The 14,430-nt window shown below is 41.9% G+C and overlaps 1 protein-coding gene across 1 annotated transcript; it reads right to left on the minus strand.

Moving 5' to 3' along the window:
- Positions 1 to 6,745: 6,745 nt before the first annotated feature.
- Positions 6,746 to 9,139, minus strand: LOC147418910 (uncharacterized). The gene is made up of 2 exons (XM_086505760.1): positions 7,388 to 9,139; positions 6,746 to 7,220 (listed from the first exon to the last, which is right to left on the minus strand). Exons 1-2 carry the CDS (start codon positions 8,476 to 8,478, stop codon positions 6,746 to 6,748), a joined length of 1,566 nt encoding a protein of 521 aa, XP_086361886.1. The 5' UTR covers positions 8,479 to 9,139.
- Between the last annotated feature and the right edge of the window lie 5,291 nt (positions 9,140 to 14,430).

Below are 14,430 nucleotides of genomic sequence, written 5' to 3' on the forward strand. Positions count from 1 at the left end.
AATTATGGATTTAGCATCTTATATTGATAAGCAATGAGTCTTCTTGTGAAAAGCTACAAATTTTTTAATCTTTGGAGAAATTTAATTTCACAACCAGGGGTATTTTGGGAATTTTGAAAAATTTGAAGGGCATTTTGGGAATTTATGACAAAATATTAGGGGTGTTTTGGGAATTTTTGAAATTTGAGGGATATTTTGGTAATTTTTCGTTCATTATATCATGAAGTTAGATACAGTTTTTGACGACAAAAATCCTTCTTGTACAAGAGAGATACACTTTAAAGATGCTTTTTTTTTTTTGCAATCCGATGCCGAAGCATCAACTAGTTTTATGGGTGTGTCCACACACAACACTCGCATGTTGCAAGAGTTGAACCATAGCGGGCATGCTTAAAGCCCCTCTCCTTTATTGCTAGGCCAACTCCCCTTCTTGTACAAGAGATATACACTTTGAAGATGCTTCTTAATTTACTCACATAAGCACTTGTAATAATGCAAGAATCTTCATTGGTATTGGCACAAAATCTTGCATTAAGATTCCACATAATTGTAATAGGTCCAAAATTGGTATCACCTACTTGGTTTCTAGAATCTTCAATGGTATTGGCACAAAATCTTGCATTAGGTATCTATATATTGGTATCTCCTAAGATTCCACATAACAGTAATAGGTCCAAAATTGGTATCACCTACTTGGTTTTTATTAACTGCATAGCCTACCCATCATTGATCATGTAGACGAAATAGAGATACAAGCTAATAAAGCATCCGAAAGAAATCTTTAAAAAGCATAATTTCGTCTAATAATTACCAAAGGAAAATTGCACACACCCATGAATAATGAGTTATGATGCATTTGTATCCATCAATGTAGGGTAATATGTGTTTTTGAGTGCAAACTGAATGGGATTTACACTTTGAAATCACTTGCTTGCTGTAGAGATAAAGGAGAAGGTAAGAGGAAACATAGGTGATGTGTAAAACATGTTTTGTAAGATTCGAACCAAGTTACCGTATTCCTCAAAGACCTGGTGTAGTCTGGGTATGTAAGTCATAAAATGCATGGATAATGGTCTCTCAATGGTCTGTCATATACCCTTGGGTTGTCGTGGAGTACTCACATGGACACTATGCTTGTCTGACCAAAATACCCCTCTAATTTACGAAAATTCCCAAAACACCCCCAATATTTTTTCACAAATTCCCAAAATGCCCTTCAATTTTTCCAAAATCCCAAAGTACCCCTGGTCGTGAGATTAAATTTCTTGAAAGACGAAAAAATTTGTAGCTTTTCATTTCATACGAAGACTGATTGTCTATCAATACAAGATGCTAAAACTAGAATTTTGGTATGTTACCTAGGCTTTGGAGATGAATTTCTTCATTACTTTTAGACATAATTGCCTTTTTGCGAGGTAATTTGTGACAAATTACATGCTAAGCACTCATAAACGGATCTTGATTGTAAAAAAGGAATAAGATTAGAAAATCTCTAACAATCCAACCAAATATAGATGCAAGGGTATTTTGGGAATTTTTGAAATTTGAGGGGTATTTTGGGAATTCCCACAAATTAGAGGGGTATTTTGGTAATTTTCCGCTTTTTTTTCTTGGAAGGGGGGGAGGGGGATACACACACACATAAAAAATAACTTAGAGATTTTAGGCACATGCACAAAGACTGGCAAAAAAGTGAGAAACAAATTGGGAATTCCCACAAATTAGAGGGGTATTTTGGTAATTTTCGGCTTTTTTTTCTTGGAAGGGGGGGAGGGGATACACACACACAGAAAAAATAACTTAGAGATTTTAGGCACATGCACAAAGACTGGCAAAAAAGCGAGAAACAAATTGGGTCCAATTCATCTTGCCTGTCCTACCCAAACATTTTCATCAATTAAAATGGATCTCAATGTTACCCATTGTGTGTGTGAGAGAGAGAGAGAGAGAGAGAGAGAGAGGTTAAAAAAAAATGGTGTGCAAGAAGCACACCCCTAGAAAAGCGTAAATGCTACTTTACACTTGCATCTTGAAGGGTTGGATTTCCTCGTTTATAAGTGACACGGGGTGTCATTCGGAGGATCTACGGTAGGGGCAAGTGAACGGCGGGGCGCGTGATCTGAGCTGTTGAATTGACGCAACAGGGGGGGGCAGATATTTAATTGCACAAAGGTGCATGCTTTGCATCAACGTGCAGCAACGCAAGTGGATAGAGCTCCTGGTTCGTGAGGGGGAGGTTGGGGGTTCGAGAGACGCTCGTGAAGGTTGGGACCGTTAATTTTTTATTTAAATTGGGGGGCGATCAACGGCCGATTCATCCTCAACCGTTGATCCCTCGAGTCCACCCCGTGACACTTATGGACGAGGGTTGGATTTATGCTGTTGCACCATAATAAACTCAATGATAGCCATTGCTATTGATGAACAGTGTGGTGCTTGGCAAAGCTTTGGTCGACATATACGAGAAATTATGGTGTGTTGAAGAAGGTTAGATGGAAAATATGCAATAGATCCAGGAAGCTTTGTGCTATTTTTTGCAAAACAAAAGATCAAGAGTTCCCTCTAGATTCGATTTTGTAAAGTGGTTTTAACAGCTAGCAAAGCTCACATCCGCAAATAAATTGTGATGATACTGATAGTTAAAGATTCCATTGATCAATGATGTTACACCCCTTAAAAGATCTCTGCTCTCTCTCTCTCTCTCTCTCTCTCTCTCTCTCTCTACGATGACCATGACATCAGGGCTAGAAAAATACATTTTTCCTAACTGAAGAAAATAAGGGCAAGCTTGAAATTCTCCCGGTTTTTAGGTCAAAATTTAAAGCTTTTGCCGGTAATTACACTAAAATTTGTGAAAACTTCCCAGTTTTCTTCAAGGCAAGCTCAAAATCTAACCGGGATTTTAGGATTTCAGCCGGTTAAAATACATTGGACCCCAGGTTTTTTCCTAACACTGGACCATGTATCATCGTAAACCTCTTGTATTTGATGTACAAGTGTTTGAGCAATAACAAATTTAGTGACTCTGATTTTCTAAGGATGCAAATTGCCATTTTGCTAGATTTGCTTTCGACACTGATTTGTCACACAACATCAGTCAAAAATATGGTGCTAGAAAAGACACCTAAATAGCCAATTGATTTCATAGAGTGAGTGGAACATCTATACTACCTATAAAGACCTCCACTTGTCAAACTCTGCTTCGTTTTTCAAAGAGAACCTCAGAAAACATTTACTTTGAAGTGAAGGGTAAAAACTACGATGGTAAAAAATGAAAAGGCTTCAATTACTTTATCTGTATTTACAATATTTGGGAAGGCCACAGAGTTTCACTCCTGCTCTTAAATATCCACAGCGACCACCCCTGACTACTTTTACTTTTGAAATCCGTTTGAAGGGTGGCTTTAATTTGTATGTCACCCAATCACTGTGTTAGAAAAAAACCAGGGTACAGTGTATTTTAACCGGCTAAAATCATAAAATCCCGGTTAGATTTTGCGCTTGCCTTGAAGAAAACCGATAAATTTACACAAGTTTTAGTGTAAATACCGACAAAAGCTTCAAATTTTGACCTAAAAACCGATAGAATTTCAAATTTGCCCTTATTTTCTTCGGTTAGGAAAAATGTATTTTTCTAGCCCTTACCCAATGAACCCCTTTGGAGGCTTGCATGAATCTTCCATGCTGTAAGTGATCTTTGGTCTCAATGCTTGAAACTCAACAATTTTTCCGCGTGTTCGTATTTTGAAAGCCATTTGCTTTACTTTGTATTTTGAAGACAATAAAGAACTTCCCTCTATGTCACCCAATCAACCTCCCTTTGGAGGCTTCCACGAATCTTCCATGCCGTAAGTGATCTTCGATCTCAACACTTGAAGCTCAACAGTTGATCAACGTGTTCATGTTTTGGGTGTGTGTGTGTGTGAGAGAGATAGAATCAACGTACCATTCGCTAAAGTGTTGGGAGCATTGCACAAATGCCTTCCACATTTGCATTGCATTAATGAAGTACAACGAGCTTGATGATTCAACGATGACAGTCTAGCGATTTGTTGTGGATGTCCTGCACGGATTGTGTGTGTGTGTGTGTCTCACACACACACACACACAGACATTGTTGATTGCAAGCTTTTGTGTGTGAGTGTGAGAGTGTTGAGAAATAGAGAATGGTCCATTCGATTCATCCGGGGTGTGTGTGTGTGTGTGTGTGTGTGTGTGTGTGAGAGAGAGAGAGAGAGAGAGAGAGAGAGAGAGAGAGAGAGAGAGAGAGAGCACCATTTGCATCTCCTTGCTGTAGGCGCATTAAAGAGCCTTCAAAAATTACATTAAGTAGTCCGGATTCTATGCAACTCCATCCTTTCCAATGACCAACGATAGTCAAAATCATATGCCTGGCAACCCCTGTGAATGTGTGTGTGTGTGTGTGTGTGTGTGTGTGTGTGTGTGTGTGAGAGAGAGAGAGAGAGAGAGAGAGAGAGAGAGAGAGAGAGAGAGAGAGAGAGGACAATGTCGTTGCTCTTCATGAGGATAGGAAAGTAGATAGAGCGTGCGATGAAAAAGAGAGAGAGAGAGAGAGAGAGAGAGAGAGAGAGAGAGAGAGGACAATGTCGTTGCTCTTCATGAGGATAGGAAAGTAGATAGAGCGTGCGATGAAAAGAGAGAGAGAGAGAGAGAGAGAGAGAGAGAGAGAGAGAGAGAGAGAGGACAATGTCGTTGCTCTTCATGAGGATAGGAAAGTAGAAAGAGCGTGCGATGAAAAGAGAGAGTTGTTGAGATTAATCCAACCTCCGAAGGTCATGCACTTAAGGAAGAAACTCCATTGAGGTGCCCATATGTGAGAAGCAAGGACCAGAACACTAATGCATTTGAGAGAGAGAGAGAGAGAGAGAGAGAGAGAGAGAGAGAGAGAGAGAGAGAGAGAGAGAGATCCAATTGCCATGCTTTTCTTGGCCGTAACATTGCGCATGTCACATACTAGTAGATCTTATTGATGGCATCGTCAAGATGCAATCAAGGAGAAGCAACACTAATTGTGGGACTAAAGGTGCATAAAGAGATCACCTACACAAGAGCCAGAGGAGAGATTGTACTTGAATAGGCTAGCACATGAGAATCAGGTATACAACATGAAGGAAAGTGGACGTTAAGGGGTGACAAAAGCTAAGACGTCAGCCCCATACAACAAAAGTCCTTAACAAGAGTGGACGTCACACAAGAGTTTTAGAGGCCGATTGATGCTTTTAATTTTTATTTTGACGACTCAGTGGCCACTTGGGCGGGTTGATTCTAATTAGAAGAGATCCCAATATAGGGTAAAGGGGCCATCTTAGGGCCACCTAAGGGAGAGGGTGGTTTAGGGGTCCAAAATTTTGCAATTTTGGGCATTTAGAGTATTGATCTGGAGCGGCATGTTTCCCTGCACATGAGGAGATAAGGAGAAAGTGATTTACCCTAAGGGAGCTGGGGTAATTATCAAATACAATATTTCCTTTGTAACAAAAATGGCAGCAAAAAGAAAGACTGAGGATGCCGTGCACTTGTCCTTGGTCAGTGCAATCTTGGGGTGGCAGTTACTCTTTGCAAGGATGACAAGGCACCATGCATGTGCCTATCTGGCATGTTTAAAGAGCCACTCACATTCAAACATGTGTCTTAACCCTATCTAACTCTGAGCCAGTCACGCTCCTAATAAACAGGGCTACTCCAATTTCGATGATGTGCTTGAGCTCACACTCACACAGTCAAATTAGAGTCCCTAGGGCATTCAATGTGTGCATGCGAGGTCATAGGCCTTTGCGCTACTTCACATGCGAGGTCATAGGCCTCTGCACTTCCTCGCAGGGCCTTGAAAGGCTGCACCACCCATGGTGACCTTCCTCGCAGCCTTGAAAGGCTGCACCGCGCATGATTTTCCTGTGGTTGCCCTTATGAGTCTACCCGCATTTTGAGCTTGTGGCCGAAAACAGAGTCTAAGAAATGTAGATCTTCCATGTGAGCCTTAAGTAAGAATTGCTCTTGACGTCCGGTCATTATCAACATCTTGAGCTCGGGGCGCAAACTGACTGCCTTTGTAACATTCAGAGTTGAGGTTTGGTTGTTTTCTAATAGCAAGCACTGGTTATGTGCATTAATGCCTTCTTTACCTTCAGGTATGTCTAACCTAGCTTCAGAAAGGCCAATCCTTGCTTAGCACGCTACGACAGGAGGTTCGCCCCGACATCAAAAAGCACCGGAACTGTAACCTGAGATATTATCCACAATTCTTCAGCATGACTCACATCACATGCCATGGAGGGAATGGGTTATAGCTACGGTGACTTTGTGCAACGTTTACAGTCCTCGCATGGGGTCTCGTCACAATCTACTTTGAGTAAATGTGAGTATCTATCTCACTCAGCAATTTCAATTTCTCATCTTCTAAATGTAAATGCAATGTTAGGCTTGTTAAGCTTTTTCCATAAGAGTATTGTTCTAGCATTTGGCATGAAATAGAAACATACATCATTTGGATACATCAAGTCGGATTCATCATAGAAATTTGGATTCATCATTTGGTAAGGGTACATAGGTAGGGTTGGCATGTGTTAAAGACAAATTGAACCAAAAACCAGTAAAATAGCCTAGTAGATAAGGGGGTTTAAGAAAAGCTAATCCGGTTGAGCTAGATAGATAGGCAAAATGGTGGTGAAGAGGATATATGAGAAGGAACATAAGTGGAGACATCTACTAAGCAAAAGGTGTTAAGTCATCTCAAAACAGATTTTTGGGCTTCTTGTGTATGCCGTAACTTTTCCATTCTCTGCTTGCGTGCGAATGCATGATACATGGTGTCTACATGTAATGGTCTCAACAATAATCCATGTGAAGTACCACCCTCCCATAAGATAGAGCGCATGCGCGCTTTAAAAATTTGTTGTTGCACATTCCAAGATTTACGTGATTGCCTTTCTTGCTGTGCTTCAAGTCGCCTCTGCTTTGCTGACTCTTTATCTGCTTCTGCTTGTGCTCTTTTCTTCTCCTTCTCCAATCTTTTTGATTCCCTTGCCTTGGCTATCTCTTCCTTTTTTGCGGTTTTTGCTTTCATACTTTCCATGTATTGAGTGGAAGTAAGAATCAAGCTATTGGTGTAGTCGACGAAGGCCTCTCTATTCACCTGTCTCACACATACATCTGTTGATGGTATCCGCAAGAGATCAATAATGTGTGAATCTGCGGGCTGCCTTTGTAGTATAGAGAAATTATGAATGGCATTTTCAGCTTCAATTTCTGTCCCTGTCTTCCCTGTTGAACTTGACCTTGCAGTGTTTGTTTCATTCATGTGACTGTTTGTACCTCTATTACCTAGAGGAGTGAAAGGACTGGATGAGGCGGCTGTGAATCTGCAGGCTGTCTTTGTTGTTTTGAGAAATTGTGATTGGCATTTTCAGCTTCAATTTCTGCCCTTGTCTGCCCTGTTGAACTTGACCTTGCAGGGTTTGTTGCATTCAAGTGACTGTGTGAACCTCTATTGCTTGCTAGAGGAGTGAAGAGATTGGATGATGCTGGCTGATTTACATTGACTGTATGCACATCGCAACTGGTAAGCATGATTTCATGTGGCCCATTTTGAAAGTCGGAAACATCACCTTCTTCCATTAGCTGTGTAAATGTCATCACTTGCTCTATCTCTCCATGTTCTCTTAAAATGTCCTCATCTAGCTGAGCAGCCATGCTGTGCAAGGCAAAAATTGCCTCGTCTTCACTATTCCCATGCATTGGTGTGCATGGCACTACAGATGGATTATCATCGATGTTAGTACCTAGATCTGTCCCCAATCCAGCTGTTGAGTCTTCAATTAGGTTGATGTAAGTGCCTGGCATGCCTTCAAAGCGAACGACTGCTGAATCTAACGGCCATATGCCGGTTGCACGAAAGCCGGCCTTAATATTAGCTTCCGTGAAAGAAGTTTGAATAGCTCTAGACACTATAGATGCGAGTTCTGATTTTGTTGCTTGCCTTGAATCAGTTCGCTGCTGCCAAATATCTCTCTCTTTCCGAAATTGCACTTTCAATGATTTGAAGACACTCACATCTAGAGGCTGAAGCTTGTGCGAAGTGTGGGCGGGTAAAGTGATTATGTCGATTCCAGCAGCATGAGCTTTTGCCACGACATCTAGGGACACATGACTTCCATGCCCGTCAAGGATAAGTAGATGCCTGCAATCCTTGCCCATTGTTTGGGTTATTGCATTATCAAAATGCTCCAGCCATGCTTGAAAAAGGTCCCTTGTCATCCAAGCTTTCTTTTGCATTGCCATGGCTGCTCCTGGCTCGCAATGCTGAACATAATTCGTAGTAATGCAGCTGCCCTTGAAGATATAATAGGATGGTATGGCTTGACCTGCGGCATTCACACAACACAATACCGTCATCCACTCTCGCGAATCACAGGTGATTCCATACACTGCTTTTTCTCCTTTCTTCGCTAACACCTTCATACCCTTGTCCCTAGAGCCTTGAAATCCGGTCTCGTCTGCATTCCAAATGTTGGTAGGTGGGTAACAATGCTCTGTGTATAACTTCTGAAGGTTTTCGTGAAGTGTCTTTACTATCTCTGGCTTGAATCTGTTAGCTCTAGACTGATCTAATCCCTCTGACACTCTGAACACTAACTTAGGATGTCTTGTGCGGAAGCCTTCCCACCAGCTCTTTCCAGGAATACCGTTTGAGAATGTGGTCTGTCTTGTCTAGCAGATTTCAGCAACCTTCAACTTTACATCAAGTACTGACACTCCATGCCCAGACTCACACTTCGAAAATATCCATTGAAGGAGAACTTCTTCTTCTGCATGCTCAGTTGTGTCGGTGGTCCTTTTTTCTTCTTTTGGGTTCTCCCTTCTTCCCAATTAGTAATAGCAGACCTGCTTATCCAAATTGAAGAGCACACTTGCGTAAGGAAAGGCCTTCCTCTCGGGCTTGAAGTGCTTTTGCCATGTCCTGTTCTGTCCAAGTCAAAACTGTGCGCTTTTTGATCTTTTGAGCAGTTAGCTGGTTGTCTTCTTCATTTTCAAGGGGCAAGTGACTTGATGCATCTACAAGGGCTTCTATCTGAGTAGTTGTGGATGTTTGTCTGGGGAAATTAGGCTTGGCTTGTTTCAGAAGTGGTGGCTTTTTGCTGGAAGGTAGAGGCTTGACTTGTTTAGGAAGTGGTGGCTTCTTCCTTGTAGAAGTTCTGGTTACTGAGAATAGTGGTTTTATGTGGCTGTTGCTTCCATGTACCTTTGAGGAAGTGAAACTGTTGGAATAATTTTTCCTTGAAGTTTTTCCATGTTCCCTTGGGGAAGAATGATTGCTGACAGTAGACTTTTGTGCTGGTGTAAATCTTACTCTCTTTTTGCACCTCTGCGGGGATGTGACTGTGGAATTTTGTTTGGGCTGTGGCACATGTGGATTGTTGCCTTTAGTTTTGATAGGTGAAACTTCGATGGATTGTTTTCTTTTTGCCATACCTGTGAATCAAATGTCAATATCAGGGCTAGTCTTACATGATTCAGAACTAATCAGAATTTTATTCGTTGAATGGGACATTCTGAATGTAAATTTTAAGTGGCATGGAACTAAATCTAAAAGAACATGAACTATAAAGATAAAAAATAAACCACTTACTTTAGTGAAATAGAGCTCATGTGCGGTGTAACCAAAACTGTAAATACATGAACTAGAAAGTAGAAGTAAAAAGTTACTTGAGGAAAGCAAAATCTTATGTGGGATAAAACTGAAATTGATAGCACAGAAATAAGAGAACCAAATTTGAAAGAACATGAACTCGAAAGATAAAAAATTAACAACTGACTATAGAGAAATAAATGTTATGTGCGGTGTAACCAAAACTGAAAATATATGAACTAGAAAGTAAAAGTAAAAACAAACTTTAGGGAAGTATATTATGTGGGATGGAACTTAAATTGACAGCACAGAAATAAGAGGGTAAAAAGAGACTTACTCCAAGGTAGTTTGAAACAAAGTCAATCTTAAATGTTTTCCAAAAGCTGAGAGTATTCCTTGACTAAGAACTTTCTTTTGGGAGGGGGCTTGGGTGGAGTAGTTTTGGGACTGTGGTCCTCCTTTGGTTTAAGGGATGAGGTTGGATGTTTGGGACTGTGGGCTTCCTTTGGTTTAGGAGATGAGGTTGGATGCTTGGGTGAAACGAATGGAGCCTTTCTGCGAGGAAGTTTGCACATGAAAATCGGTAGGACATGCACTTTGCCACAACAACAAACCCTTCCCCCGTTCTTGTGCAACAAGAGAGATGTACAAAGAAGACCTTTGAGTTGTGGGTGTCTGTCAATTAGACATGCCTTGCATTCGCAAGGAGCAGTTGAGGCCATACTGTTCTAATTGGCATCTCTTTTCAAAAGTCGTTGGAGAAATTGTCTGCATGCATTGAAGTGGTTTGTGATGGGAAGTAATGTCTTAAAGGTGTGTTAAGTAGAGTTCAAACTGCTGTCACAAACTTGCTGAAACTGGGATTAATGTTGTCCTGCCTCAAACTGTCATAAGAGCAGGAAAGTGGGTATAACATGTTGAAGGGTGATGAAAGTTGAGGTTGTAGGGGAGTGTTTGTGGGCTGATGTTGCAGAGCTAAAGGGGTGTGTGTGTGTGTGTGTGTGTGTGTGTGTGGATTGATGTTGCTGGCTGTAACTCATCTGTCATTACAGCAAGAAAGGGTGATGGTGATGAAATTAGACCTTGTATGGGGGTGTGTGGGTTGATGTTGTAGAGCTGTAGGAGTGTGTGTGTGTGTGTGGGCTGATGTTGCTGGCTGCAACGCTATCTGTTCTTGTTTAATAGTGCAGTTATCCTATTGAGAAATTAAAGTTGTTGATGAAGGTTGTTAGTGTGTAGGTGGTGGGTCAGTATGCGTCAGATCATGGACGGGAGGGAAGAGAAGTTAGGGTCAGTCATCTTCATCAGGGCGTTGGATTTGAAGCAGATCGTGACCTTGTTGGAACATCATATTTCTTTTATTATGTATGCGAAAGGATCCTATCATGAGATAGAAAGGGTCCCGTCCGTCTTTATTTCCACGTTGTAAATTTTCCCTCTCAACTGGACTAATAATGGTTTACTCCTCGTCTTCTTTTGTCCCAAAAAAGTGTCCCATGAAAGGGCCCTGGTTTTTTAATGGCCCCTTTACCCTAGAGTGGTTATTGTACTCTTGGCCATGTTAAACTCCACAAAAGCAATCTAGACTAAATGACGACAATCTGCTAGCAACCTTAGAAACAAAATCCGCTTTGGCATGTATGAGAAATATGGTCTCTTGAACTCCATTAATTGAAGCATTTTCACACAAGAAATAGAGTCGAAAAGCCCTATGCTAAACAGTCTCCTTGGAATGCCCTCATAATATAGTATTCTCTACGTAAGCTTGCTAAGTAAGCTCGATTGTTTTCATTGGGAAAAAAACATTTAGCTAAGTGGCAAAGCTTTGGTCAACATGTATGAGAAAAATGATGTTGAACTCATTGCCTATACCTTGAAGTTATTGGTGATAGTACAATACATATCATACACAATCGAATTTGGTTTAGGGGCACAACAAGACCTCCAATATATATTGTATTGGTTCAAAGTATCCATTGGATGCAGAGAGTTATGGACAATGTGAAGAAGGGTCTAGTGCATGACTTTGATTAGTGAGGTCCTAGACTATGGCGTCCGCTAGGACTGCCAACATGACCGTTGGGGCTACCACTAGTGCGATGTCTCTCTCTCTCTCTCTCTCTCTCTCTCTCTCTCTCTCTCTCTCTCTCTCTGATGCATTAGTGTTCTGGTCCTTGCTTCTCACATATGGGCACCTCAATGGAGTTTCTTCCTTAAGTGCATGACCTTCGAAGGTTGAATTAATCTCAACAACTCTCTCTTTTCATCGCACGCTCTGTCTACTTTCCTATCCTCATGAAGAGCAACGACATTGTCTTCTCTCTCTCTCTCTCTCTCTCTTTGTGTCTATGTCTCTCAAGCGTAGGCCCAATACCCTAAAGGCTTAGGCTGTGTGTGTGTGTGTGTGTGTGTATGTCTCTCAATCATAGGCCCAATACCCTAAAGGCTTCGGCTCTCTCTCTCTCTCTCTCTCTCTCTCTCTCTCTCTCTCTCTCTCTCTCTCTCTCGTTGAACACGACACCACCAAGAAGACTTTAGGGAGAAGAACGTAAACGGTAAACAAGTTTTTTTAAAGTGATATGTGTTGGTAACATATACCTTAGTAATTTTAGAGATGTTGAAAGTCCTTTAGCATAGAGTAATAAAGAAGCTCATGATACAGGTACGTTTCACAGCATGTATCTTCCCTTGTTATACCTGCATTTTCAAAGATTCTGCTATCAACTCCCCCCCGCTGTAGCTTGCTTTGGTTGGGTGTGTAGCTAGCGTGCCCTCTTGTAGTCTATTTGGCACGTTTATCTTCGGCGCTGCCAATACGTTTAGCCCTTTTGCGACAGTGCAATTATTTATCTTCGGCGTCCTTCTCTTTCCTTTTATCTTCAGTGTCGGTGCTTGTTTGTGTGTGCCTCTACTAGGTCTCGTCCTCACCACAATATGGCCCTGTCTCCCATCCCCCCCCTCCCACCTCTATAGCTTGCTCCATGGCGGTTCCTAGCATGGATGCCGAGATGCTACCAATAGAGGAGTACATCCAAAAATTCTCGGAGAAGCTTGCGACAAGAAAGCTGCCGATGCATGAAGGCTTCGTGCCGATGTATGAAGGGGTGGAGCAAACACCATGTGCATCAAACGCTATTAGTATGAGAGATGAAATAGTGACTAAGGGACCGACCCAGGTGGATAATGAAGAATGCTTGATTGAGATGACTCTCTCGGAAAAAATTGATGTGGTCGACCTCAACACTAAAGGGTGCAATTTTGAGGTAAAGACACTCAAGACCAGGGAGCCTCAAGGAACCATTTGTACAAACATCAACAAGTTAGCTACGACCTTTGGTTCTCTCAGACCAGACATCTCTTTTCAAGCATTCTGAAGGGTCCTAATCCTATGGTCTGCAACAAAGCCACAAGTGTTGAGGGAACTAGCGATGAAGGCCATAAGAAACTAAAGAATGTTAAGTCCACGGTCAAACATGAACTCAAAGAAGTCAATAGACAGATGGATATCGGCCCTAGCAGTAACAAAAGATCTAGCTCATAGACAATAAGCGGGGGGCTACTCGAAGATGGACTGGTGGATCAAGCTTTTAGTGCTTTGAAGAAGTCTCTCGCGTAGCAGGTGGAGGTTGTGGAGTCCATTGCGGTGGCGATTCCATCAGGGGTTATTAAAAGCAGCTAGCCATGCAGGCAAAGCTTATGCTCGTGTTTGGCTTCAGTGGGAGAGTTCCGAATAGATACGATTTGATACAATGGATTCGGGGACCTCAAATCCTAGGGCATGGAGGAGCAATTGAAAGTACTAAATATCTCACTAAGGGCATTTTCTCAGTCAGATTCAAGGATGACTTAGACTTTATGAAGATCTTGGATAAAGGCCCCCTCTTGTTAACAAGACAACTGTGTGTGTAGTACGATGAGAGCCCGTTTTTGATTCAACAGAATCCCTACAGGGGATACATCCTATTTGGGTGGAGTTTGTGGGACTACCAAGTTGGCTATGGGATAATATCATGATGCTTGCTAGTCAACTAGGAACCCCCTTGTTTGCTCCTAACAAGAGAGGACTAGGCAAAGCCTCTAATCGGGTGTGCATAGGCTGTAATGTTTCTAAGACATCACCTAAGAGCATGGTCATCAATGTTGGAGCATGGCTTGTCACGATCCCACTCAAATTCTACACCTGTTTTGGGGCATGCTTTGAGTGTAACAAATTTGGGCACTATGTCAAGGATTGCCCCATGAAGGCTAAAGTAAATACCGACCCGAAAATGCAAGACTCCAGGATGGAAGCAACTGTAGAAGTGAGTGAGAATCAGGTAAAGAATAGCAAAGAGTCTGGAGAAGGTGAAGAAAAAGAGGCTATGACCTGTGACAAAGAATTAACCAAACAACAGAAGAAGGCGGTGGGGAAGTAGTGCGTCGATCTGCAAATCCCTAAAGGACCAAGCAATGAGAATACCTCTCCACCTAAATTTACGACGTTGACAACTATGTCGGTGGTGCAAGTCCCAGGTCTGAAGAGGGCCAAAAGGGTGAAGGTAGTGGCAAGGGACTCTAGGTCACTTGAGACCAAAAAAGCTTGGGAAGAGAGAAGCTCCTCTACCCCACCTCCCACCCAACCAAAAGGGGCGATGTCTATCGTCCCACTTCACAATCCCATTGCAGTGTTATAAGAAAAGAAAGCCCTTGATTTGGATCCCCCGGGAAACCAATGGAGGAGGACAACAGGAAAGAGGGCACAATAGGAGTGTCTCAGGAGGTGGAGGATTTCATTCACCTATCTT

The sequence above is a fragment of the Adiantum capillus-veneris genome, chromosome 29 (genome assembly GCF_014529385.1).
Source record: "Adiantum capillus-veneris isolate H3 chromosome 29, ASM1452938v2, whole genome shotgun sequence".
Classification (NCBI taxonomy): domain Eukaryota; kingdom Viridiplantae; phylum Streptophyta; class Polypodiopsida; order Polypodiales; family Pteridaceae; genus Adiantum; species Adiantum capillus-veneris.